At 37.1% G+C, this 24,978-nt stretch overlaps 2 protein-coding genes and 1 pseudogene across 6 annotated transcripts; 1 reads left to right on the forward strand and 2 right to left on the reverse strand.

The window, feature by feature from the left end:
• Positions 1–835: 835 nt before the first annotated feature.
• On the reverse strand, positions 836–5,434 carry LOC148736881 (uncharacterized; annotated as a pseudogene). Its single transcript, XR_015996100.1, has 8 exons — positions 5,002–5,434; positions 4,630–4,898; positions 4,368–4,431; positions 4,062–4,184; positions 3,257–3,683; positions 2,845–3,005; positions 2,317–2,636; positions 836–1,948 (listed from the first exon to the last, which is right to left on the reverse strand). The product of XR_015996100.1 is annotated as an uncharacterized LOC148736881 (transcript).
• A 678-nt stretch (positions 5,435–6,112) lies between these two features.
• On the reverse strand, positions 6,113–7,402 carry LOC111345298 (uncharacterized). The gene has a single exon (XM_022952574.2). It carries the CDS (start codon positions 7,330–7,332, stop codon positions 6,376–6,378), a length of 957 nt encoding a protein of 318 aa, XP_022808309.1. The 5' UTR covers positions 7,333–7,402; the 3' UTR covers positions 6,113–6,375.
• Positions 7,403–9,720: 2,318 nt separating this feature from the next.
• Positions 9,721–23,419, forward strand: LOC111345299 (adhesion G protein-coupled receptor L4). 4 transcript variants are annotated; one of them, XR_015996097.1, is made up of 20 exons: positions 9,801–10,153; positions 11,284–12,375; positions 13,210–13,355; positions 13,448–13,507; positions 14,096–14,303; positions 14,911–15,018; positions 15,205–15,292; positions 15,429–15,519; positions 15,603–15,652; positions 17,412–17,538; positions 17,634–17,737; positions 18,501–18,603; positions 18,711–18,861; positions 18,958–19,039; positions 19,342–19,408; positions 19,522–19,604; positions 19,827–19,947; positions 20,332–20,373; positions 20,482–21,361; positions 21,440–23,419. XR_015996097.1 is itself a non-coding variant. In XM_088747208.1 (19 exons), the coding sequence occupies exons 1-19, from the start codon at positions 10,096–10,098 to the stop codon at positions 20,629–20,631; spliced, it is 2,931 nt and encodes a 976-aa protein (XP_088603334.1). In that variant the 5' UTR covers positions 9,801–10,095; the 3' UTR covers positions 20,632–23,419. The 4 variants fall into 4 exon arrangements, 2 of the variants coding, with proteins under 2 accessions (XP_088603335.1, XP_088603334.1); XM_088747208.1 differs by having other exon boundaries at positions 20,482–23,419; XM_088747209.1 differs by lacking the exons at positions 19,827–19,947; positions 20,332–20,373; positions 20,482–21,361; positions 21,440–23,419 and having other exon boundaries at positions 9,721–10,153; positions 19,522–19,608.
• Positions 23,420–24,978: the final 1,559 nt, after the last annotated feature.

Here is a 24,978-nt window from a genome sequence, read left to right on the forward strand (position 1 = left end):
TAAGCAGCTTTTATTTTCTCTGACAAGATGACTACGTAAAAAAAAAATTAAACTAAATTAAAAAAATAACCAAAAGTAAACTCAAACAGACAGAGATAATTGAAAGTCCACATATGACGCCCTAAAACAAACCGCGATGCATTATAGAGCGATTTCATAGGTAAACTTACCCAGGACATACCATGATGCAATTTTAGCTCAATTTGTGGTACATCATGCGACTGATTCTACTAGAACGGTAAGGGTCGATTAACTGGGATGTCTTTACAATTGTCAACTTTTTAAGTGTCAATTTGCTGTTGGTCAACTGTCGGTCAACTGTTGGTATACTGCTGGCCGACAGTCGGCCGACATACTTTTAGGGGAGCTGTTCTTCACTTTTACCCGATTTTCTTTTGCTTTGGGGCAACAAAGGCTTGACAAAGAAACTTGAAGAAAACACTGTTGATTCCTGTTCTTTGTATGTTTTCTTGTTTGGTTTATTTTCACAGCAAAATGTGAATTCTTCACCCATCACTCTCACTGGAGTGATATATACAGTACAAATTATGTAGACTAAGTATACTCTGAAAAATGCAAACTGTGCATTAAAATATGCTTTTTATACTTCAGAACCACACTTTGATGTCTCACTGGTCCTGGTTCTGACTACTACATTTTCTGTAAATGTAGTAGTCATGGTATGTCCTGGGTAAGTTTACCTATGAAATCGCTCTATAATGCATCACGGTCTGTTTTAGGGCATCATATATGGACTTTCAATTATCTCTGTCTGTTTGAGTTTACTTTTGGTTAATATTTTCAGTTAGTTTATTATTTGAAACCTTTTTTTCCATGGAAAACAGTGAAAATCCATGTATACGATAAGCCTTGGATCACTGTGAAACTGAAATCTATGATTGGGAAGCGACAAGCAGCATTTATTAAATTTGGGAAAGATTCACCAATTTATAGACTCTGGCGGAAGAGTCCAAGGTGCTATTAAAACAGCAAAGTGCTCCTATTACAACAACAAAGTGAAAGGTCTGGCTGAAACTAACACCAAGAAATGGTGGAAAGAAATCAAATCTCTGATGGGGCAGGTCACATCTGGTAAATGTAAAAATTATTTCAAAACACTAATTGCACAAATCTGCATTATCTTTAAAGTAAGTGGCATATTTGCGCCAGCACCAGCTTTTTTAAGGAGACTCTGGGCTTGTTGACAAACCTCTCCATTAGAACTTGCTTCACCCCTTCTTCCTCGCCTCTTTGGTATACCACTTGTAGGTGAGGGAGACCCAAACTGAGGGAGACCCAAACCTGAGCTTGCACACTTGATGTCCATTGAGGCTGAAATGTACTTCTCTCTAACTAATGGCTGCAGGGTATGAACCAGAAGTTTCTTTTCCTTTAGGAGCTTCTGATAGGATGCCACCCATGAAACTTTGAAGCTCATTCTGACTACTACATTGTAGCAGTTTGACATTTACAAATTTGTTCACCAGCTGGAAGAGTGTTTGCACATCTGCAAGAGCATTGTGAACTTCATAGGATTTATACAGAAGATCTTGTACTAGGTTTACTTGCCTATGGGATTTCCTTACAAGAAGCAATTCCATGAATGCTGAAAGAGAGTCTGTAAAGCCAGAAACTGTTTCAACTAAGTCCTCCATGACTCCATTTTTCTCTGCTGCTTGCACCAAGAACCTGGCATCAAAGGATTCGCAATTGTGTGCGACTAAAATGCAAGTTCTTGATTTGAGCCACTCAATGAAGGTCTTCAGGGCCACATTAATTGCAACAGCATCAGTGATTGGCTTCCCATCATTAAACAGTATTCCTCTTTGGAAGGTGAGTTTGTTCACAGCAGATGCTTCTGGTGATATTACATTACAAGGCTTGATATAAATAGAGAACTCATCTTTACCATCTGTTGCTGCAATTTGTAGGATTTCAGCATCATTACCTGTTTTAAGATATTGTAATCCAATTGTTACTTTACAAAGATATTACAAAAAAAATGTAATTAAAAAAGCTGAGTGCATCTATGCGGGGAATACCTAAAGTAAAAATAGAAGGTTGTAGTTTGTGAATAACTGTCCTGCTAATTTGCATCTCACATATTTTCTTTAAGAACAAGGCATGATAAGACAAAGGAATCTATGTGATGCAAATTAGCACGATGAGTATTCAGCAATCTAGCAAAATAGAAAAACAATTCGGTGATTAAATTTGATTCTCTAATGTGCAATTCAGAAATACCCTGCTAAGACAAACATGGTTATATTTAGTTTGTTACTTTTTTGCTAAACTCCACCCTGCAAAGCTAACTACCCCTTCCAGATGTTTCCAACTCAAATATGATTTGATTATAGTCTTTGGTTAACGAAACTCTCTCAATCTTTGAGGCTGCAGGTGGTGCTGGAATTTTCTGAGCGTCATCATGTCCCTCAAAGCCCATTCCAGAACTATACTGTTGTCCTTCTCTGTTCTCAAGCTGTGTTGTCTTTTTCAACCGCTTCTCTTTCTTCTCAATTCTTTTCTTCTTGTACTCTCTTGTTTTCTGTTTCTCTTTCAAACTTAGAATCTCTTTTCCAGTTTTTCGCAAGCTTTAAAGAGTTAGAACCTGGAGATAGTTGTGTCTTCATTAAAGCCTAAGAGAAATTCACCAGTCTTAGTGAAAACCATATTCTAAGTTAAATATAATACAGTGATGTTTTATTTGTTTTGTTTTTTTTGTGACTTATGACATGCAATAGGTACTGTTAGTACAACACTGGACACATTGGATAATGTGTAATGTTCAATGGATCTCACAAATTGGGAAGTGTACAAAATGCTCATGATATTATATGTGCTCACCTGAGAAACATAAGAATGGCCTAAGATCTTTTAGCCAACAGCACATGCAACACAGAAGTCATTGCTTTTGAAAGAACCGTAGTGTCTGATCTTGGAGCTTTGCTTCCTATAGTGTTGTTGAGTGCTTCATTTGCCTGGCTTGACCCAAGGGGAGCTAGCTTCTTAAGCATAAACCTAAATTGAAGAAGCAAATGGTTGTTATTTGCTAAAATTTGGTATCTCATAAAGCTTGTGAAACTGAGAAAGAGTTTGATAGTCCCCGAACACTTATACTTTATTCCTTCCAGTTATTAATTAGAATACAATCATAAGCACTAACACTATTTTCTAAGAGTTGTGTTCCTCTACTACCTGTAAAATGGTGGGAATTGGGAATTTGTTGGGAGCGAGCTGTGCCACCATACATTAACACTCTACTTACTTCTACGATCTTTTCCAGGGACTGCCTCAAGCTTTTGTCCGTCAGATCCTTGCCACGGGGAAGGCCTCTGTGTTTGTAGGATGCAGGATTTTTTAAGAAGCCACACCAGTTGCCACAGGAAGAATGGTCACCATAAGCATGGGGCACAATAGACTTCAGACCATTTTGCACACCTTCTTCACCATCCTTATTCTGCTTTAGTGCGTAACCAAAGCATCGCTGGAAGTACTGTATCATCATGTCTGTCAGGCTTTTGTTTTGGGTCTTGATGCTGTATAATGAGCTACCCAAGGGTCTTTTAGCATGGACTACGTCTGACCATTAATTTTTTTCAACCTTGTGCTCAACATTTTTCCTCACTTTTCTTATGGTAGACGAATCATCACCCCCAACAAGAACCGGTACAACTGCATTTTTTCTCCACAATTGTTAAGCAGAGTAAAACCACAAAAATAAATTTGTATGCCATAAAAAGTGAGGACATTCAAACTTCACCTAGGCATTATCTTAAAGTGTTTTTTTTTCTGCATTTTCAACATACTCATATTCAAAAATAAAGGTGCATTTTTATGTTTGCTTTCTTGTCAAAATTATTATCAAGGGTGTAAGGTAATGACGTAAGACTTTCCACTGTTCATGGTTCAATTGCCATTACTGTAGCACTGATATCACAAGAACAGATTCCACAAGTCTCTCTTTGTAGCAATAAAACTGTGAATTTACTATGTGAACAACTATTATTATAATTGTTATTTTATTTTTTATTTTTATTGTTACATACCTGGTTAGTAATTACATTTTGACTAGATTAACACAAACATCAGCTTCCATAGCTTTTGTTGAGCCTTCCCAGTTGAACCTGCAGTTGTGTATGCGAGGCTTTTTCAACTGTCTGCTGGCAGTTTCATATGTTGCCCACCTTTACAAAAGACATTATGAGTAAAGGTCCTGGGTAACACTTTCAAGAGGAGGCAAGTATGGGTGCTGCCATGTGTTGAATGATTCTGTACTTTTTTGGTCAAATTGAAAAAATATATATAATTTATTGCTCTTGTTGTTTTCAACAAGGTGCTAATAGACAAAATATATGTATATACATTACCTTTTTGACCTTGAACCATAGCAAATCACCTTGCCAGTTTTTAGGCCAACCATGGAGCCAACCCCTAGTAGTGAAAGTAAGGATATATTTTATTTATTTATTTATTATTTATTTATTATTTATTTAACTTTGACTATTGGCTGACACCAGAACTGTCAGTAAGTGAAAGAACAATCCAGCGAAAAAAATATCAGCTTTCTATGAAAATGCATATCCAAATGCGCCCTTTTCAATTCTTTCAGATGTAGAATTTACAGTGTACCTGTCAGGCTGTTGTGGGCTTTTCCCCTTTTTTGCCATCCCGTGTTATAATGACGCTCCAATCTCCACATTTTCCTGTTCACTATCGTCTTTCCACAGGTTTCTTTCGCTTTCTAAACTTACCAGACACGATTCCTTCGCCAACTTTTCAATTTGGGGCCCTACTTCCCTCTCACGAGCCTTCAGCGTGGACTCTCCAAGTGATGGTATGTTGATGGGATGACAACAACTCGTTTACTTGGGTAGGACCTATGCCTGCGTGTAGCATCCCTATAAATATGTCGATTCAACTTATTAAAAAATTGACTAGATGTTAAATGGATGCTTTAATGGTGGAAAACAATATTTTTAGCAACGTTAAATGTAAACAAACCTGCAGCGAGCTTCGTATTTACATCAAAGATTGGTCTCCCTCGTGTTGTTCCGGTGCTACGGTGGGTCTTGTTTGTTCGATAGACATTTGTGTCTCCACACTCAGAGTTTGACCAGCTTATATAGAGTAGTGATCTTATTCCAGACACTGTTTCTTTTATGCAGTCAGAGAGCCGTAGAGCTGCCCCACAGGCTTCACAGCCCCCATCCAAAGCCTTAGCGAGGACATTTAATTCTACAACTCGACGGCCGCGAAGTGGAAATCCATTGCAGACTTCCGGATCACGCACATTCTTTTCATTTTCTTGTTTTACCAGAGTAGAACAAGAAGCTTTCAGCCGATTTGCGGCATTATCATTGCGAATAAAAGCTTTCGCTCTGCAAAAGCGGCCATTGTTTGTTCTTCTCGCGCTAGCGGGAAGAACGGCCGCCATCTTGGATTTCGCAATGTTATGCGCAGAAAAGTGCGCATTGCGCAGTACAAAACAAGAGAATCACCTTAAGCCAATCAGATTCGAGGATTTAGGATTCCAGACCGCTGAGATGCTTGCGAAAGTGATAAATGTAACTCATTTAAGGTACATATGGGGTCATCGACACTGTTAATAGCGGCCACATTTATTGATTGATGCAACACACAGAAAGGATTTTTATAGAAAAATAGTTAAACCCTCATCTAAACTATTTACGACACCAAGATTTTCAATTGTTTAAGGTTTTAGGCCGCCAGCAAGGCCGACGGTATTACTGAAAGTAGTACATTTTTTGTCATAATATATTGACGCACGTTCGCGGCCACCTTATTTCAAAAGGCTCGTTTTGAAAGTAAAGCTTGTCGGATTTGTTTTCATTAGCTAGAACCAGAGCTAGAACTTAAGTACGTGAATTGAATTAATTTCAGGAAGATTCGTTACAATTCAGGAAAAGTGGCCTTTTTAGGCAATAAGCACCTGATACTAATGAGTCTAGTCGACCGCATGCGAGCAATGACCACTATTTTTTTGTCATTTTACTCGGCATCTGAGAACAATATACCTTATGCTGTAGGGTTGTGAAATAGCTGCACGGAGCGATAAGGCCAACCAAAGCAAAGAAAAATTGAAACTACATAGGAAATTCGTATAGCAAAAATGCATTTGCTGTTTATTTGGAAATCTTATAGATGTATTTTATAAGTGAAAAAAAGAGTGCAATATCGTCAACAGTCAATAAGCATTAAATATATGAATATCAAGTATAAATGCATGCTATATTCTGAGTTATAACACTCTCAACGATTTACTTTTTGCCGCTTTGTGATGCTGTAGGTACAAGTTAAATTTAAAGTCGCCAATTCAATGCAATCATGTATTGTAATTGTCCGTGTGACATTAAATTAATTTGCTGACGATATTTGGAAATGTTGATCTCCCAAATCTGCCACATTACTGATGTTATCTCTTCTGAAAAAAAGGACTAAAATTGACTGCTTCAGTTCATTAAGTCTAAATGTAGTCAAAATAGGATTCACTGTTGAATTAACGAACAGAAATATCTCGGAAGTTACTTTTAAAATTAACCACCATTTCTGCTCGTGGCAGCCGTCACAGTCTGCTTCAATAAGAATGACCACGAAATAGGGAACCAGACAAATAATAAGAAAAAATAGGATGAAAAACGAAGTCGTGGCATATCGCTGCTGTTTTTGGGTGTTTTTTACTCTTCGTAGGTCGCGAAGTGTTGGGTTGTCAGGGACCGATGAATGTCTTTGGAAATCAATACGAGAGCGGCTCTTTTTCAAAGCTATAAAAATCCCAGTGTAGGCCAATATAGTTGTGACAAGAGGAAACGTCGTATGTAGGTGAATGTCGACTAAAACGTAAACATCCAGTGACACATCAGCAAGCTGAAGAGAGGCGAAAATGGAAGATAAAACAACAATGGTTGCATTACAGAAGGCGATGGTTTTTGGTCTGACTTTACGAAGATAGAAGTGGGGACAAACAACAGAAAATAAACGATCGACCGACATGGCTGTAGCAAGCAAAATTGAGCTGTTAACTCCAATGTATCCCAATATTCTGGGAACATCTCCTTCCTTGGGGGAAGAATTGTCTCCAAATGCACAGAGAAGCCTTATCACAGCCTCTGCTGGGCTAACAACAATGCCAACGAACAGATCCATCGCAGCAATGAATATCAAAAACACGGAAAACGTTTTTCTGAAGCGACGAAGGGGATCTCTATACAACGCAATCACAGTCACACCATTAAAAACTGTTATAAGTAGCGCAAGTAGGGAAAAAGATATTCCACTCGCGAGACAAACGGATTTCTCAAAATGTGGCCCCATTACGGCAAACGCGCAAGAGCTCTGTGACCAGGGGCAGAATATTGTCTTTTAAATGCGCGAAGTCCTCAGGGTGGCAAATGAATCACAAAAAGAAATAACAACTCTCGTTAAGCGGAACTTTCAAATCGATCGTGAATAACGATTACCTAATTGCGCCACTAATGCGCTGCCTGAATTTGAATAAGATTCTAAGCTGTCAAAGGAAGCCGATTGGATTAAGGGGTCTGAAAGTGAAATTAATGCCCCCTGGGGCAAGGACTGAGAAATTGTGTAATGGAAAACGCTGGCGAGGGTAAATCCACAGAGGAGATTCTAAGCAAACCAAAAACAGATGTATGAAAAAATGAATAAGAACAGAGTATCAATGATGGTGATAATAATAATAATAATAATAATAAAAATAATAATAATAATAATAATAATAATAATAATAATAGTAAACTAAATAAAATGTCTTTTTCCTTAATTTTTATTTTACAAATTGTCAATAGGGACGTGGGTTCATTTGTTATTACGACGTGGAGCAAAACAAAAAAGGTTTTTAGTGAATTAGATTTAGGGTTTAAAAGTGATACGCTTAAATTACGATAAGAAGACGTAATGGACTTCTTTATCCAGCGTGGTGGTTAATGGATCTCTGGAAAGTTCTGTGTAATTATCGATGGTCGGTGGTCGACGGTTCCATTTGGAGTATATAGCAACAGACAAAACATTTAGATTCGCGCGTTTCTCTGAGAATTAATTCAACTGTGTGCGAGGGATGGGGGTAAAAGACTTCTCGAAATTCATGCGAACTACGTCGTGGGTATCTGGTTATTTCGAATTCAGTAACACTACTAACATGGAAAAAGAACTCCATACACCGAATGGAAATATGGCGTCCTATTTGAATTGCTATTGTTCTGGACTGACTAGCCTCTCACACCTGTAATAATCCTTTTGTATTTCCACGTGAGGACGAGGCTAGTCAGTCCAGAACAATGGCAATTCAAATTGGACGCTATGTTTGCATTCAGTGTATAGCTCGATGATATCAAAGTCTCGATGTCAAACGCGCTCTGATTATGTATAAATGAAATGAGCTGCCTTTTCAAAGTACAGATTTGTGGTGAGAAAATGCGAGTATAATTTACAATCCTTTCTTCAAATTTATCTTAGAATCAAAGTTTCGATTTGTGCGCCTTTGAAAATCGCCAAGAGAATGAGCTACCTGTCTGGAACAACTATGCCTACAGCACGAGGTTTAGTTTTACCAACAAAGATTTATCAATCTTTTCAATGCCCAAGAACAGATGTCAGTCACATTCATTGTGAAGGAAAATTTACGCTATACCAGCAAGAGAATCTCCTAACACCAGTCAAACCAGGAGTAGAAACATCAATGAAACTTTTTGTATTCGTGTCGAAGAGTTTTCTTTTCGCAAAAATAGTCAAACTGCACCAATATTGTCTTAATTAATTTAATTCCCTTTTTTTCTAAAATATTTTCTCCAACACTTAGAGAAACCTTGCGAGCACGTAGTACGTGTGAAATAGGGGAATGAAAATGAAAAAGTGCCTTTCAGCTACTACATGTAGTTATTAACCCGTCAATTTTGGAGGAAACAACAAATGGGAAAACTATTACAATTAGCTTACAGGTAGTTATCGTAAGAATACACTTCCAAATATTAATGACGAAAATTGTTTTTTTGTTGGTTTTTTTTTGTTTTGTTTTATGATGTAGTCACTTTCCATGTAAATTGTGATATTTTGGTCTGTGTGCTGCAGTCTTCTTTGGGCGATAATTATAACTTCGACAGAGAGCGGCTTAAGCTGTTTATTTGCACTTGTTTTTTTTCATTTTGTTTGTTCGTTTTTATCGTCGTGAGCATGTTATCAATTCATTAATAGATGAATTGTTTAGACACAATCTGGCCTCACACAAAAATCAATACAGTTTGCTGTATTCTGGGTGACTCGAGATCATATCCACGCAGTCTAAAATTAACAATACTTCGTTGTTAACTAAATGATTAGCGTCCATTCAACGAAGACAGGGAGCTTTCGTATCTAGGGATGCAAAACATGAATCCGTCAATTGTAAACGTGGACACCTAATAAAACTATAATGCTTGCTATCACATGAAAGAGGGTATTATCAGTCACACTTTGTGGTGCGTGGCAAAAACAGCTGCAGTGTATTATACCGTTCTGCACCAGTTAGCAAGGAGACTAATCTCAAGGGTGGCGTGTTTGGTTCGAGAAAAACCTTGTGGTGCCAGCGCTTCAGAAAGACTCTAAAGGCTGTTGACAGGTTTAATCAACAAGGACTCTCAACGGACAATAATCGATAGTAAGATTAAAACGAATACTTACCATTGCCGCCAAGTTAAAGTCCTAGCCTAAGGCTATGTTATTAACATAAATACAATGTTTTTCGCCCTGTTATTGTTAATGTCATGCTAGCCTATTGAAAGAGTTGTGATAATTTGAATGAAACAGTTTCTAAAAATGGTAATTTTATACCTGTCAAATTTGTTTCACTAGAGTGTGAAACAGGTTCGAAACCGAACCGCGACTAAATTTCAGCAGAAAGAGCGGATCGACGTCAATAATTTGCATAATATACTTTCAATTAACGGCTCTCTCTGGCACAGAAAAACGCAAGCTGAAATATTTCTGAGAAGAAAATATTGCTCTGATCAACAGCATGTACAAATTGGAAAAAATATTCTTTTTTCTACGAACGTGATACTGACAAAGACGTAACTGACAAAGAAGATGATGACAAAAAGTTCTCAGATATGGGCTTCCACACTGCTATTATTATCTTTACCGAGTGAGTATCAATGCTCTTTTAAAGACGCGATTCTGTGTAATATAAGTAGCAAAGAGTAGTATATTTCGAGACACGACTCGAACCTGTGGTCCTCCAAATAGCAATGATGCGGAAGGAAAGAAGAATCGGAAACTGATAGAGGCTAAAGAGTTTTTAGACTAGTTTGTTATGTTTTACAGCTAGACAGACCAGTGTCCTTCCGCAAAACAAGACAACCATTTCGTGGGGGGTTCCTTGGGAAACAAGAGCCTCAAACCATTCCTGAGCCATAGACTTAAAGCCTAGTTAAATTAAGATATATCGTGTTGATGTGAAGCTCTCCCGCAAAGGATATAATTGAGAAGGTGTAATTCTAACCCGATGTTTGAATTCAAAGTGAGGATAATTCTGGAAAGGGTAAATGGAAGGTTGATACGAATTATTAGCTCTCCGCTCGCCACGTAAACGGAAATATTGCCGAACCAGTAGCTGTTTAGAAAAACGTTCTGGAGCCAACTTTAAATTAAAAAATACGGATTCGCTTCCTTTCCCGTCCACTTTCGATCGAAGTGTTAACATATACACAATCATAAGTTTATTAAACGACAATCGAGAGGTCGACACCGTTCTCCAAAGCCAGGTTTTAACTCAAAACAGTCATGCTTAGTTCATTTTCTCAAAAACTATGCTGAAAAAGGCTTTAGGTAAACCTCACTGACTGAACTGATCGGGGCACTTATATGTGTATAAGCTCTATAGGGGCGTATACCTTAATGCATGACGATAATACACGAAACAAAGCAACATGTTTGACCCATAACATAGTTACGAATAAGAGCCACTTGTCTAAGGAAGGCTTAGACAAAAAGGGATGAAAAATTCCCATCTTTGTAGAAAGTCAATTACGCAACGTTAGATGATGAAGAAACCGGATTGATGTAAGCTGTAAATTCATTGATCACATGCCTAGATGTTTGTCGTTTAAAAAGGATGAGGTATGGCATGAACTAGATATTTCTGCATTGTTATGTGGTGGAAGTGTTAGGGCGTATTCGATGTAGAATTTATCTAACAGCTGTGATCGCTAGGGATTGGCTCAGGGAAATCAGTATGTCACTTTTCTCACTTTCACTATCATAAATATTTGTCAGGCTTTGGGTTGAGTCATCATGAATGCAGCGAAAGTAACGACACGTGTACAATAGACTGCGCAACGAATGACGATTCAAACAAGCATATGCATATTTGCAAACGTGGTAATTATAATTGCAGCCTGGTACGTAAAGTCGTATGCAATGGGGGAGAGTGTGATCAGCAATGCAGCGGGAAAGAATATAGCAATATGGAGTGTTCCGGGAAAAAGTGTACTCAGCGTTGCAACGGGCAAGGACGAGGATGCAATATGACATGCAGCGAGGAAGAATGTGATCAGAAATGCAGCGGGAAAGAATATTGCAATATGCAGTGTTCCGGGAAAAAGTGTACTCAGCGTTGCAACGTTCAAGGAAGAGGATGCAATATGACATGCAGTGGGGAAGAGTGTGATCAGTATTGCAACAAGAAAGAAGGCTGCAATATGCATTGCAGTGGGAAAAATTGTACTCAGCGCTGCACAGGGCAAGTGAAAGGATGCAATATGAGTTGCAGTGGGAGAGAAAAGTGTAAACAGCATTGTAACGGAGCAGATTATTGCATTTTGCGTTGCAGCGGGACAAGGTGTGATCAGCGTTGCAAAGGGCATGCTAAAGAATGCAATCTTACATGTAGCGGGATAAACGGTGTTCAGCGTTGCAAAGGGCAGGTAAAAAGTAGCAATATGACAGTCAGCAGGGAAGAGTGTGATCAGGATAGCAATGAGAAGGAGGATTGCAATATACAATGCAGCGGTGAAAACTGTATCCAGCGTTGCAACGGGCAGTTAGATAAATGCAATATGCAATGCAACGGGAATACTTGTGAACAGACGTGTCGTGCTCAGACATGTAGCATGACAAGGAATGGGTTCAGGAATAGATTAACCAAGCAGATCTGCCAAGGTGGGAATGGTTCATGTTATCAACACGTTAGGATGCAATGCAGCATGGGAAACTTTCATTTCAAGTGTGACAGAGGTGACCAATGCAAGGCCTCCAAATGGTTCAGTACTGACTGTATCACATCAGCTTTATACACTTCTAATGTCGTTAAAACTGCCACGGTCACAAGAGTCCAAGCTATCACAACTCAAATTCCAACTTTACAAGGTAAATAAAACTTCCATGTTCGTAGTGAGTGCCACCGAACAAAAGATGATGACAAATATAATAATGATAACGATTATAATAATAGTAATAATATAAATAGTAATAATAATGATGATGATGATAATGATAATAATAACAATTATAATAATAATAGCAATGATAACAATAATGATGATGACGATGATGATTAGGAGGATTATAGTAATCAATTTGTTGAATAATCCCCGAGACGTAAGAGAGGAGATTCTTCAATAATATTCATTGAGCCTTAGCTGAATAATTGTTTTAACGTGTAATGACTAAGATACTTTCAAATTTTGTTGTACAAATTCGTTTTGATGTGTAAAACCTTCCGTTGCAATTGTTTTGATTACTCGTACTGTATCTAGAATCGGCGACAAAATTGTAAATATATTGATCTTTTCAACCTCCTATAAATTCCATTTTATCACTTTCGCCCTCGTTAAATACCACAATCATCTTGCGTGAGTCGCACGAGGCGATTATAGCTGGATATGACGCAATACTTGACCAATCAGAGCGCACACACCTCTTATCATCGTAGCAGATATACAAGCAACTAATGGTGAAAGTGATAATAATATTAGTAAATATGATAATAATAATAATTCCGACTCAAAAGCATATAAACTGTTTATTTCCTCTTCCATCAAGAGAATATAAAAACAGTGTCAAAATTTTTTCTACGAGATATAATCAAGACCACTGAATAAAATTTTACTATATAGATTTCTCGCATTTTCTCCTCGAGCTTTATCGTAGCATTACGATTTACTTGAATCTATTTTAACCATGGCTATCACTTTCACGTAGTCCCTTTCCATTCACCATTACCGAAATCGTTATCGTTATTGCTGCCATCACCATCATCAACACCATCGTCGTCGTCGTCACCGTTATTACTGTCATCATCATCACCACCAACGCCGTTATCGCCGTTGGAAAGCATTGAGAACCTGGTATGTATTGTTAGTTGTAGATGTCGTTTTAGATGCTTTTATCGAAGCCTTTATTATTAGTTCGACAACTTTAATAACTTTTTTCATCCTAGGTAAAAGAATCTGTTTCTAAATTTAGTCGAATTGAAATCCGCAGAAACAGCTCCATGCAGGTATTGAATTAATTAATGACTTTTGCACCTTCTAATTAGGACATTCTGTTGCTATGGGACTATTGCTATTAAGATTAATCGCTAACACGAAGAAACAAATCAGGCCCTAGAGCTAGAGAATTAGGCTTGAAAATACAGGGGGAGTTACTTCTAAATGAAAAAGACACAGAAACCTGTTAAATGACATTCTCTTAATAGAGGAGTAGCTTGTTCCAGGTAAAAAGACACAGAGACCTGTTAAACGACATTCTCTTAATAGAGGAGTAGCTTGTTCCAGGTAAAAGGACACAGAGACCTGTTAAATGACATTCTCTCAATAGGGGAGTAGCTTAGAAAAAAAAAAAAAAAACCGGAAGGTGACTAAGCTGAGCGACGAAACGATCCTCATAATACTAGCCTGTTTTCGCCCGAGTCCACTGACCGTGACGCCGGCCTCAGCTTCTTGTGGTGATAATATATATTATTTTTCTAGAGAGAGAACTTGAGGGAATGTAATCTTTTACACAATTTTTCCCCTTTTTTTTTACTCTTTTGGAAGCTAATACACTTGAATTCTATGTAATGTTGATGAAGAGTATTCTTTTGCAGGAGGCGATAACTTTGTTTGAAGACTTCAGTGATAAGTATATGAACATTTCGGAATCCAGTAAAGACGAACTCGGTATAGGAAAGATTAAAACAATAAGAGAATCCGTCTTTAGAGTGGCAGTTGCCTTCGAGGAATTTGCTCTTAATTACGGTAAATACCATCTGAGTGGAAAGGAGCCTTCAAAAAAGATCATAGGGCAGAATATGGGTAGGTTGAAGTATGACCTTTATTAAGGTTCATTACAATTTGTCAATCACCAATATATTCACTGAACGAATGGTTTCACTGCTACCTGAGTCATACTAGTGAATATGACTTTTAAGGAGCGTAGGGGGGTATAAATCTATCATCGGTCTTTGATCTACGAATAGCGTTAGAAACCTAATTTTAAAAGGTGTTAACATATCGGTTCTGTTTCCGCAAGTTGGATATTTAGAGAAATTTAAATAAATGATCTTTCCTATATTTGATTAGTTTCTGTGGCACAGTTTGTTTTGTTTTCATGCCTCGTTTACACCAAAGCCTAATCGGATGTGTTTTTTTTTATAAAGTTGTTTTGTTAAACACGGTCGCAAGTTAGCGATTACTCGAATCCTATGGAAAATTTAGGTTTTCAGTTCTCAGTTTCTAATTTTCATTTAGTTTAACTAAAACATGTTTTGCTGGTGTATTGTGGGGTATTAATTACTAGTTATTAAAACACAATGATAATGTACACATTCAAGTTTATTGAGAAACGCAACTGTTTGCATTATGTTCCTTTAATTTTCTAAATCCAAGTAATCGCTAACTATTTTTCTCCTTCTTCCGACAGTTTTGAGTATTCAGAAAGGTTACCGCCAAAATTCGACCGACTTCGCTCTCGAGGAGAAAGAATGGCAAGCCAGCATTAATATTTCCTCTGTAAATTTCGCGGAAAATGGTTTGTTTTACCTTTAAAGTTATCCTTCTTTGCCTTTAATTTGCCTTTCATAACTTCTAAGAGTGGTTTATTGACCAGCGTAACCTTTCCTTTTTTGGGGGGTTCAATGTTTCACAATTTGAATAACGCTATCTAATCTGAGAAGTTTTTCTCCTTGTTTGTTTTTTTTCTTCCTTTACTCATCAGGATCAGTGGTAATAGGGTGCGTCTACAAAGAACTTCATGAATTACTCAAGACAAATCAACTCCTCGGGAATGAAAATGACAATTCAAGGTAATATTTACGGTTAGGATAATCTCAAAACTGTTTCATAGTCAGTGTGTCATTTTCCAAAGTTCATTCAAAATCCGATGAGCGCATATAGTTAATAAATAATTTGAGGGATTCTAGAACACAATTTTCTTTACAGGTATGTGAACACCAGGATAATGACGGCAGCTATGGATCCTAAACCTGAAAAATTACAACAGGATGTCATCTTGAAATTCAAAAACCTGGAGGTAACAGCAAGAACGCTGAATGTTTAGTTCAGTCCGTCCTTGTTTTGCTGGGTTGATTCAAAAGAAATAAAATATATTTTTAGGTCGATGACGGAGAGAAGCATTGCATGTTTTGGAGTGGCTTCAGCAACAGGTAAAAACATAGCCATAATCCATTTTTTTCTGAATTATTTGCTATCTAGAGTTAAATTTAAGTAGACAATTTGAAAATTATCAATTGAACGGTTATTCAGAGTGTGAGTAAGCCTGAATTTCTAAGAACATTTTCAGCGACAATAACTAATGTTTTGGACAACTAAAGGTGGAGTCTGATCATTAAGTTCTCAAGAACTGGAAAAAATAATCAAGAGACAAAAATCGCTAACAACTACTTCATCTTTGATGGCACTTTCTACAAACACATATATGGCTGCCCAATGGGCTCACTTGTGAGCGCAATTTTGGCAAATTTGGCTCTGGAACACGTCGGAGAGAGAGCTTTAGTAACCGCACCCCACCCTCCTAAGTGGTAGTATAGATATGTTGACGATAGGCATCTCTGCATTATTAGTGAACATCTTACAGAGTTCCACTCCCACCTTAAGTCAGTTAATCAACACATCAGATTTACAGTGGAGGAAGAAAAAGACGGATCCATCGCATTTCTGGACACCGTGACAGCGAGAAATCCCGATGGAACTATAATTATAACATAACCAAAGTAAAGCGCGCGCTCTGATTGGTAAATTTAGCGTCCTCCATTTGCCCATGGGTGTACGCTGCTGACGTGAGCAAATGCAGACTATTTTTCCGTGCGCGCTTGTTTTTTCTGGTCACGAAAGATTTGTTAAATAAAAGGGAACTCTTTAGCTACAATTCATCAATGTTATGTAATATAACAAATGGTAAACCCCACAGCGTACACTATTGAGTTATGGATACTCGCGGGAGGTTGCTAAGCACGAAAGAAGCGTAGAAGTCGCTCGAGGCGATAGCCGAGAGCGACTCTAGCTTCTTTCGTGCTTAGCAAACCTCCCAAGTGCATCCATAACTCAATAGTGTACACTGTGGTGTTTACCATTTGTTAATTAGAAGCTGCCAAAGCATTACTGGGTCTACAAATCAGCCTCAAACCAAAAGAGGTTTTGTCACCCTGCCATAACTTCAAGGAATTTGCCAAAAAATTGCAAGAGCTTTAAATCAATTCAATATCAATGTTGCTCAGAAACCCGTAACGACCGTTGGCTCCTTTTTGAAAGAACCTGAAGACAAATTTAGTAAAGACTTATTAACAGGAGTGATCTATAAAATCAGTTGTAAAGATTGTGACAAAGTTTATATCGGTCAAACATCAAGAGCCTTAAGATCCAGAATTAGAGAACACAAGAGAGCGATTTTTTTACGGGAGATAGAAATTATCTATTAATCCAACATTGTATAAAGTACAATCATGATTATGACCTTGAGGACGTCAAGATCATTGACCGCTGTTCCTAATGGTCGCAAAGATTAGTTTTAGCATAGTTAGTCCCCTCTACTAACTATGGTTTTAGAAGCGTGGCACTCAATTTGTGAACCGAATGCCATTAATGAACACATTTACTTTCCTGACATTTACAAGGCCCTTGGCAATCCTAAGTGACGTTTCTGCGGCTCTTTTTAAAGCACTCATTTGCTTTCGTAGCCATTTTATTGCTGAAGAAGGTTATAGTATTTTAAGCGAAACTTCCTCACACAAAGTTTTTTAGTCAGTGACAACAAAATTTTTATTTATTATCATGCCTGACTACAACTATAGTATTTTTAAAGACAAGAATCGCTTAACTGCTAACTTTAGTCATTAAATATCAATTCCAAGGGAGTTGACACTCTAATTGAAGTTTGAAACTCCGAATTTTTATTCAAAATTTCAGTCTAGATGGGTTCTCAGGGAACGGTTGTCATATAGATTCATCGATGAGCAACGCAGAAGAAACAGTTTGCAGATGCAATCATTTGACTCATTTTGCTGTCTTAGTCGATTTTAGCGATGGTCCAGAGGTAATTTTTTCTTCTTTTTGTTGTATTTTGTATCCTGAGTAGTAATAAGGGTGTTGTGTCAATTGATCTGTTGTTCGTTTCAACTTTTGCTACAGCTCTCCACTAAGGACCTAACTATTCTGGAGATCATCACCTATGCAGGATTAAGTCTTTCTGTCATCGGAATGCTTTTGACGATAGCCTTGTATTTTTTCTTTACGTAAGTACTGTTTCTAAACACCCTGCGATCTATATTATTGGATCAATTTGACTACGTTAGATAAATCAGGTCTGTACGTGCAAAAAAACATCAGATCCCTCAAAGGTTTGAAGCATATGAAGAGACTGTCAACCGTATTTTTCTTTCAGTCGCTGGAAAACAATTTTAGAGATAAAAACAACAATAAATTATGGACGATGTTCTTTACAATTTCCTTGGAACTTTGTACTCTCTGTATGTTGCAAAATTCATGAGTCATTGTAATGTAATGTAATGCTTTATTTAATGTCCAAAACGTGGGAGGTGCTTGCGCAATCTTCCGAGCCAGAGGCTCATGTTAAAAACGCTCGATAAGCTAAGAAATACTAGAATTATCTATATACAAGTATTGGAGAAACTTAAGAACATCTAAATTTAAGAAAAAGATATAAATATATATATGTAGGCATGATTATATCATAAATTAGATATGAATTTTATAAATATAAACTAGCCCGAAAGTAAATAGAAATATGAACACATAAAGTTCATACATTGACACCCTGCGATATTGACATTATTCAGCCGAGCACGAGTCATTATTCATAGTACGTTCGATTTACAGTGTTCATTCGTTGGTTTGTTGCTCATTCTTTTAATGATTACTAGATTTGCTTAGCATTGCCCTTCCTTTGCGTTTCTATTGGTTCCTCGAGCTTTTTCTCGTGCTTTGCTTAGCGTCTGAATTCACATTAACATTAATATCTTATTTCATTTTCAAAAGAGATGTCCGACAACCTCTGTCTCAAATACGACTTAGTCTTTCTGTTTCCCTTGGAGCTGGACAAATTATCTTTCTGGCTGGAATAAACGCTACAGAAAATACGGTAAGAGGCTCTCCACCATTCGCGGAATTCATTCAAATACATCATTCTTGAAGGAAACTTGAAAAAGACAAATTAATTCTTTGGTCTTTACCCCTTTGCTATTGCAGGCTGTTTGTGTCACAGTGGCAGCTCTTATGCAGTATTTCCTGATGGCTGCTTTCTGTTGGATGCTCGTCGAGGGAATTTATCTCTACCTGTTTGTTGTGAAAGTTTACAACATCAACACAAAGATGCAAATGTATCACATCATGTCATGGGGTATTTTGGTTCTACAGTAGTACTCATCATACATTGTTGGGGATTATTTTGCCACCAGACTGTATCATAATTATTAACGTAAAAATTTCATAATAGGTTTGCCAGTCATTATGGTAGCCATTTCATTGAGCATCGCTGCTAAAAAGGATGGGATACAAAACTATACCAGTGATGAATAGTAAGAGGCATAAAATGTTCAGTTTCATTCTCCTCAATATTCCTGTGTTTTTTTTTTAGGTCTACTTGTTCAAGTATTGACTATTGCTTCGCTTTATTTGTTTATTTTTCCCCTCTTCATCATCGTCTTAATTAATTTGACCTATATTTCCTTATCATATTTTCTTCGTCCATTTAGGCTAGCCTCCGACCCACAGTTTCTATGTGTGAATATCAATTTCAGACGCATGAGTGATTGGAAATATTGTGAACCTGCAATCCAGCAGTACTGTCTCTCTTTTTCCTTTGTCTTTTTTTCTTTAGCTGTTGGATATCCTCAACTAAAAATTTGATCTGGATATTTGTTGCATTTGTGATTATTATTGAAGTTGTAAGTTTCGGATATTTATTTTCTTTTCGCATTGGTATTTGTGATTCTGGTTTAAGAATTTGTGTTCAACAGCAACACTAAATACAAAACTATATTTAAATCCTCTCCTTTAGATCAACATTTTGATTCTCGCACGAGTGATAAGGGAGATGACCAGAATGCAGCCAATAGGAGACAAACAAATTCAGCAAATTCGGTGAGATAGAGTTTTAACAGTATGATAAAAAAAGACAGTTTCAGTCTGAGATTTTAACAAAATCAAATTCTGAATTAGATTTTTAATGATATTCACCCATCTTCCTCAGTTGTTAGTTGATGTCAGTAAAGCATAAGGATTTCTGACAACCAGAAATTATTTTGAGGAAAAATGGAATTTAATTTTAAAAACCCCATATTTTACCTTTCTATCCGCCTTCAGAATTGGCATTAGGGCATGCGTGGTGATGATTCCCTTACTGGGTGTCACGTGGTTATTTGGTCTCCTATCACCGTTACACAAAGCTTTCGTTTACATTTTCACCATCCTCAACTCTTCTCAGGTTAGTTTTCAATCCTCTTATATCATATTTAGAGTCATCCGATTGTCTTTATTACTTCATGTTTAAATATTGTCGCCATGGTCAGATAACATTAGCCAAAGAATTATGAAAAAATAAACCTCAGAGGATAAAGCAAAAAAGGAAAAAAAAAGTCAATAAACGGGTAACATTCTTTCTTTTTTGTTTTTCATTCTCATAACTTTAAAGTTATTTACATATCTAAATAAATAAGTAAATGATTTAGCAATGGACATCCACTGGGTGGCTATTCTTGTCCACTGTTCAGATCGAATTGGAATTATCTAAGATATTTGAGAAAAAAAGTTTAATGTAGTAAAGTTCAATTGCATATTATGATCTTGAAAACGATCCTCCTTTTTTCAGGGTTTCCTGATTTTCGCTCTTCACTGTGCGCGAAACAGCCAGGTAAGTTCGATATGGGAAAAAAGACATGTAGTATGGATAATTTGATTGAAAGCTTGAATAAACATTTAAGTGCTTTTTTTTCTGATTACTTTCCTCGTCTATTTGCAGATTAGAGAGCGGTTCAAAAGAAAAGTGAGCACCGTTTTTCCACTTACAAAAAATGGTAACTCCACAAGGAAGAGCTCACAGGTTAATCTGAGTGATATCGGCGGTGTCAAGGCGGTTAATCTGCAGTCTTATAATGAATCGCATCATTGAATACAATCTCGCATTCTGATTGGTTAAGGAAGCGAGATATTTAGCGTGGAATTGCGAGTTAAAAACGATGCTAAGTGATATTGTTTCGCATCTACGTAAGCATAACAACTATCTTCAAATTGTTACAAAGTCTTGTTACTAAGTCAGTTTAAAGCGTTTTCAAAACCATTGTCACCTTTTAAAGAGCCAAAAACAAAAAAGCGTTTTTCAAAGTGAGCCTGAGGTTCTTCCCTGTTTTGAACTGAACTTTAAACTCTTGAAGGGGCACGAAAAACCTCTTTCGCTCGCGACAACGCGAAAGCGAGAAAATTTTGTGAACTTGGCCCAGAAAAAACAATCTCCGAGCTAACAGGTCGCGTCAACCCGGGTTCAATATCCACCTACAGCCATAATCTTCTCGTAAAACAACGATGGATGTCAAGCAAGTTGGGTGGCTTTTCAATCGTACCTACTACCTCTGCGAGAAATTTACATTGTGTTATCAACCTTGCACTTCCATCAGTAGATGACAATAACATAAATAACATAAAAAAATAAAGAAATTGTTTAGTTGAACTTAGTCCGTGACGTTTTTCCTTTGTTGTTTTTTCTTGTTGCGTTACGTTTTGGTACATATACACGAAGTACAGTTTAGTCACATTTTTTTGGACTGTAGCTACTAACACGTGTTCTTATCGACGAGCTCTTGCGGCTGCAAACTCTTCCTTTTTTTGTTTGGTTCGCACAAAATGTGAGTAGGATTTCGATTTAACACTTGTTTTTAGGTATTCATTTGTTTATTCGTCCTTTTGTTTGTTTTCTTTCCCAGTTTTTCACCGTTAGGTAACCGATTTCTCGTGACATGTTCATACTCTCAATTGTGATGGTCGAAAATTAAAGGAATATTACGGATAACGCGTCGAAGTTTTGTGCTATCCCCAACATAAATAACATAAAAGAATAAATAAATAACATAAAAAAATAAATAAATAACATTAAAAGCTATGAATAACGGCAGTGATGGTCTAACAGCGAGAGCTCTAGGTTAGCCGTTCACCAATGTATCGTTCAACAACTCTCCAGTGAATATTTCCATCAAATTTCAGTCAAATGTTTATCCCAACGTTAACTGCTAATGGCAGTTGTCTGTAGTGAATTTTTACAGATAAAAAGATCGAAGTGTTGGGACTTTTCATGAAACACTTCTTTGTTTTTAAAGGTAGAAGATATCAATCAATACACGTATTTACACTTCAAGGTACTTACCTTAGATCAATCGCGATTTTAAACTTTCAGTGCTTTCGCTTGCCTACTTCATTTCAGTTTTGCCACCAGAGGTAAAACGTGTACATTATTTTCCTTCTCGAGTAATTTATTTGGAAATTTGAAAAAGAGATGTTAAAAATAAACGGCTTATAAACTCAGCGAAATACCATCATTATCCTTTGATGGTGTGAAGCTTGTTTAAAAAGTTTGAAAACGAATATAAAAACCAGGTTCGAATAAAAGATTACAGAGGTTCAAACGTGCACATTGACGTTGCTCACTATTCGCTAACGCAATGACAGTTCTGACTGTTGACTTCGAAATGGCTTTCTGTAGCGCGCGCTCAGGATAAAAAACAAATAAAATTATTGCTGTTTTCTTGTTTTCCTATTTTTATTCAATGATGCGATCCAAGGAAAATTCATCACCTGACTCGTGAATTCCGCGTTAAATTGCACTCGAAAACCCATATCGTACTCATCGCTTCCCGATTCGTACGGTATTGGTTTTCGCCTGCAATTTAACCCCGAATTTCCTCGTCAGGTGATGAATTTTCCCAAATTTTCCTATAGAATTTGAACTGAAAAAACGCTCAGCTTAATTAACTGGATCAAGCAGGCTGAGAATAAGAGGTGCTAGATATTTGTCAACATCCTCCACAAGGAGGTAACAGCTATTTATAGAAGGTTAGTTGAATAGTACTTGCGGCTATTCACGAGACAATCATCATCCGCAAAAAACAGTATTCGTTTGTGTGATACTTATATAATCGATAGTAAGCTAGCTCTTCAGATTCATCAGCTTTTAGTGCTGTTTAAGCTCTTGGCAAGATGCAATTACCTTATTTTGATGAAAAATAAATAGTTTTACCCAATCGTATGTTTAAGCAGCAAGCTGATATTGAAAGCAGCGAGTCTTTCACATAATTTTAATCATAAGCTAATAAAAATGGTTAATTTGTTCTGTTTAACTTATATTAACCTACAATATACGGGACATGTTAGTAAACCTTGTAACATGTAGTGTTGGACTTCTTTGCATATACTTAGTATTCGACTTGATTTTAACACGCACTCTAATGTTTTAATGTTTTCCATTCTCAATTTTTTTTCTTGCGCGACATCTTTTTTGCTCGTACAGTGGAATCCCGATTTCTCGAACCCTCGGTTTCTCGAACCTCCCGATGTTTCGAACCAAACCTTGTTTCCCATGGATTTGCTTCACTTGTAATTTCACCCCCGATTTCTCGAACCCCTGATTTCTCGATCCCCCGATTACTCGAACCAATTTGCGTTTTCTCCTGGAGGCTCGAGAAATCGGGATTCCACTGTATAACACGGATGAAGTCACTTTGATTGTACGTGTTAAGAAACCTCAACAAAACATAAAACTACTGGTCGAACAGCAAACAGCATCTCATCTTCATATTGCCATAGCAAAAAATTGTTAATAATGAATAAATTAATCAATACTTGGTGAAGATAAATAGTTTACCAAATAACTAAAAACAAAGGAATGAAATAGATTTTTACCCTTCAGCCAGGTTTTTTTCAAACTTAATTTTTTCTCATCCTGAGGTACGTAGCACTCTTTATCGTCGCAAATGTTTCGATGGCTTTGAATTAAAATTAGCGCATCACTAAAATGCAATGGAAGCGATCATTCAAAACGCAATAAAGGTAAAGGAAAGCGTTTAGTTTACTATAAATATATAAAAGGACACAGCTTTAAGCTGAGACAGCTGCAAATTTGTTTCAGCCTGGCTTAAAAGATCATTAAAAGAGAGTGCAATTTCTTGAGGTTTTAGAGTAGAAATAGGAGAGACGAGGTTTAACTCTCTCCCAACCCTCACCCCCTCCCCACCCCTCCCCCTTTATATACGGCAGGTTAATTTAAAAAGAGTATGTGAGTTACGCTTTGAGAGCAAGACGAAGAATTTGCTGTAAATGACATACTGCAAAACAACTCTCTTCGAATTGAAACTTCACAACTTCACGTTTGCCGTTCGCAGTAATAGAGGAAAAATCTCAATCTTATGAATTTTACCGCCTTGATTTACATGCAGTTGTTATTAAAGAAATCCAAGGACCAGGAATTTTTTCCGCTAGTAACTTTTTAGGAGTCATTTATGTTGACGTGTTATGATCGACTATTTACACTTCAACGGGCTAAAGAGTTCAGTTCGAAAACACGTTTTTGTTAATAACCAGCCTGCGTTTCAACATTATACCAATTTTTTCCAAGGATACCATAGTTAAAATAGTAATGCGTAGTTTGAGATAATATATAGATTTAGCCAAGCCTAAAAGCGGAGCTCCCAAGTTCGTAATATTAATGCTAACATATATGTACATTTGCCAAGACTCGCCTGAATTACCCCTCCCTTAGGCACGTACGTACGTACGTACACTCGGTCAGTCACGTGACAACCAAACGAAAAGAGGTTGACAATATTCCACGCGAAGTGCACGTGGGAGCCCCGCTAAAAAAAGAGAAAGAAATTGAAAGAAACTACCCTCGAAGGCCAAGTACTGCATCCTTAATGCAAAACGGCATTTTATTATGTAATCACGCAAGAAAAAAAAATATATCAGTGTTCCGAAGGTTTTTAAAAAGGAAATCGCTTTCATCCATTCTTCACTGGTAAAAAACGATAGGAAAATCGATAGGGCTTTCTGAATTCACGATGGCAATCTTTGTTTCACAAAATTGTTCAAACTGCTCCGTCATTACTTTAAGTTAATTTTACGTTCCTTTCTTTTCCAGAATGTATTTTCCTGAAAATTTTGAGAAACTCTAGGGATAGTCTGAAAAAGGAGGTTGATTACGAAGCATTCTGTATTTGCTATTAGTTACGAAACCGTCAATACTGGAGGAAAAAGCTAATCAGGAAAGTATTGTGAATCATAAGATGTGCGTGCTTAAACAAAACAAATTAATTATTGCTGTCCACCATATTCTGCGTGACTCTGTTCCACAAAGTAGAGCATTGACTATTCGTCATTGTGAATGAGGAAACGGAAACGAAACGTTAATGTAGTGAAAATAAAGAACCCTCATACCTAGTGAAAGAAAAAAAGAAATATGTGCGTCGTGTAGTGC

This window comes from Stylophora pistillata, chromosome 2 (genome assembly GCF_964205215.1).
Source record: "Stylophora pistillata chromosome 2, jaStyPist1.2, whole genome shotgun sequence".
Classification (NCBI taxonomy): Eukaryota; Metazoa; Cnidaria; class Anthozoa; order Scleractinia; family Pocilloporidae; genus Stylophora; species Stylophora pistillata.

What these genes read in the sequence shown, in the direction of transcription:
- LOC111345299 (XM_088747208.1), top strand. Translation starts at nt 10,096, where the DNA reads ATGATGACAAAAAGTTCTCAGATATGGGCTTCCACACTGCTATTATTA. An exon ending in GCTATTATTATCTTTACCGA is followed by an intron (nt 10,154 to 11,283) that starts GTGAGTATCAAT and finishes AATATTTGTCAG; the next exon opens with GCTTTGGGTTGAGTCATCAT. An exon ending in ACTGTGCGCGAAACAGCCAG is followed by an intron (nt 20,374 to 20,481) that starts GTAAGTTCGATA and finishes GTCTATTTGCAG; the next exon opens with ATTAGAGAGCGGTTCAAAAG.
- LOC111345298 (XM_022952574.2), bottom strand. Translation starts at nt 7,332, where the DNA reads ATGGGGCCACATTTTGAGAAATCCGTTTGTCTCGCGAGTGGAATATCT.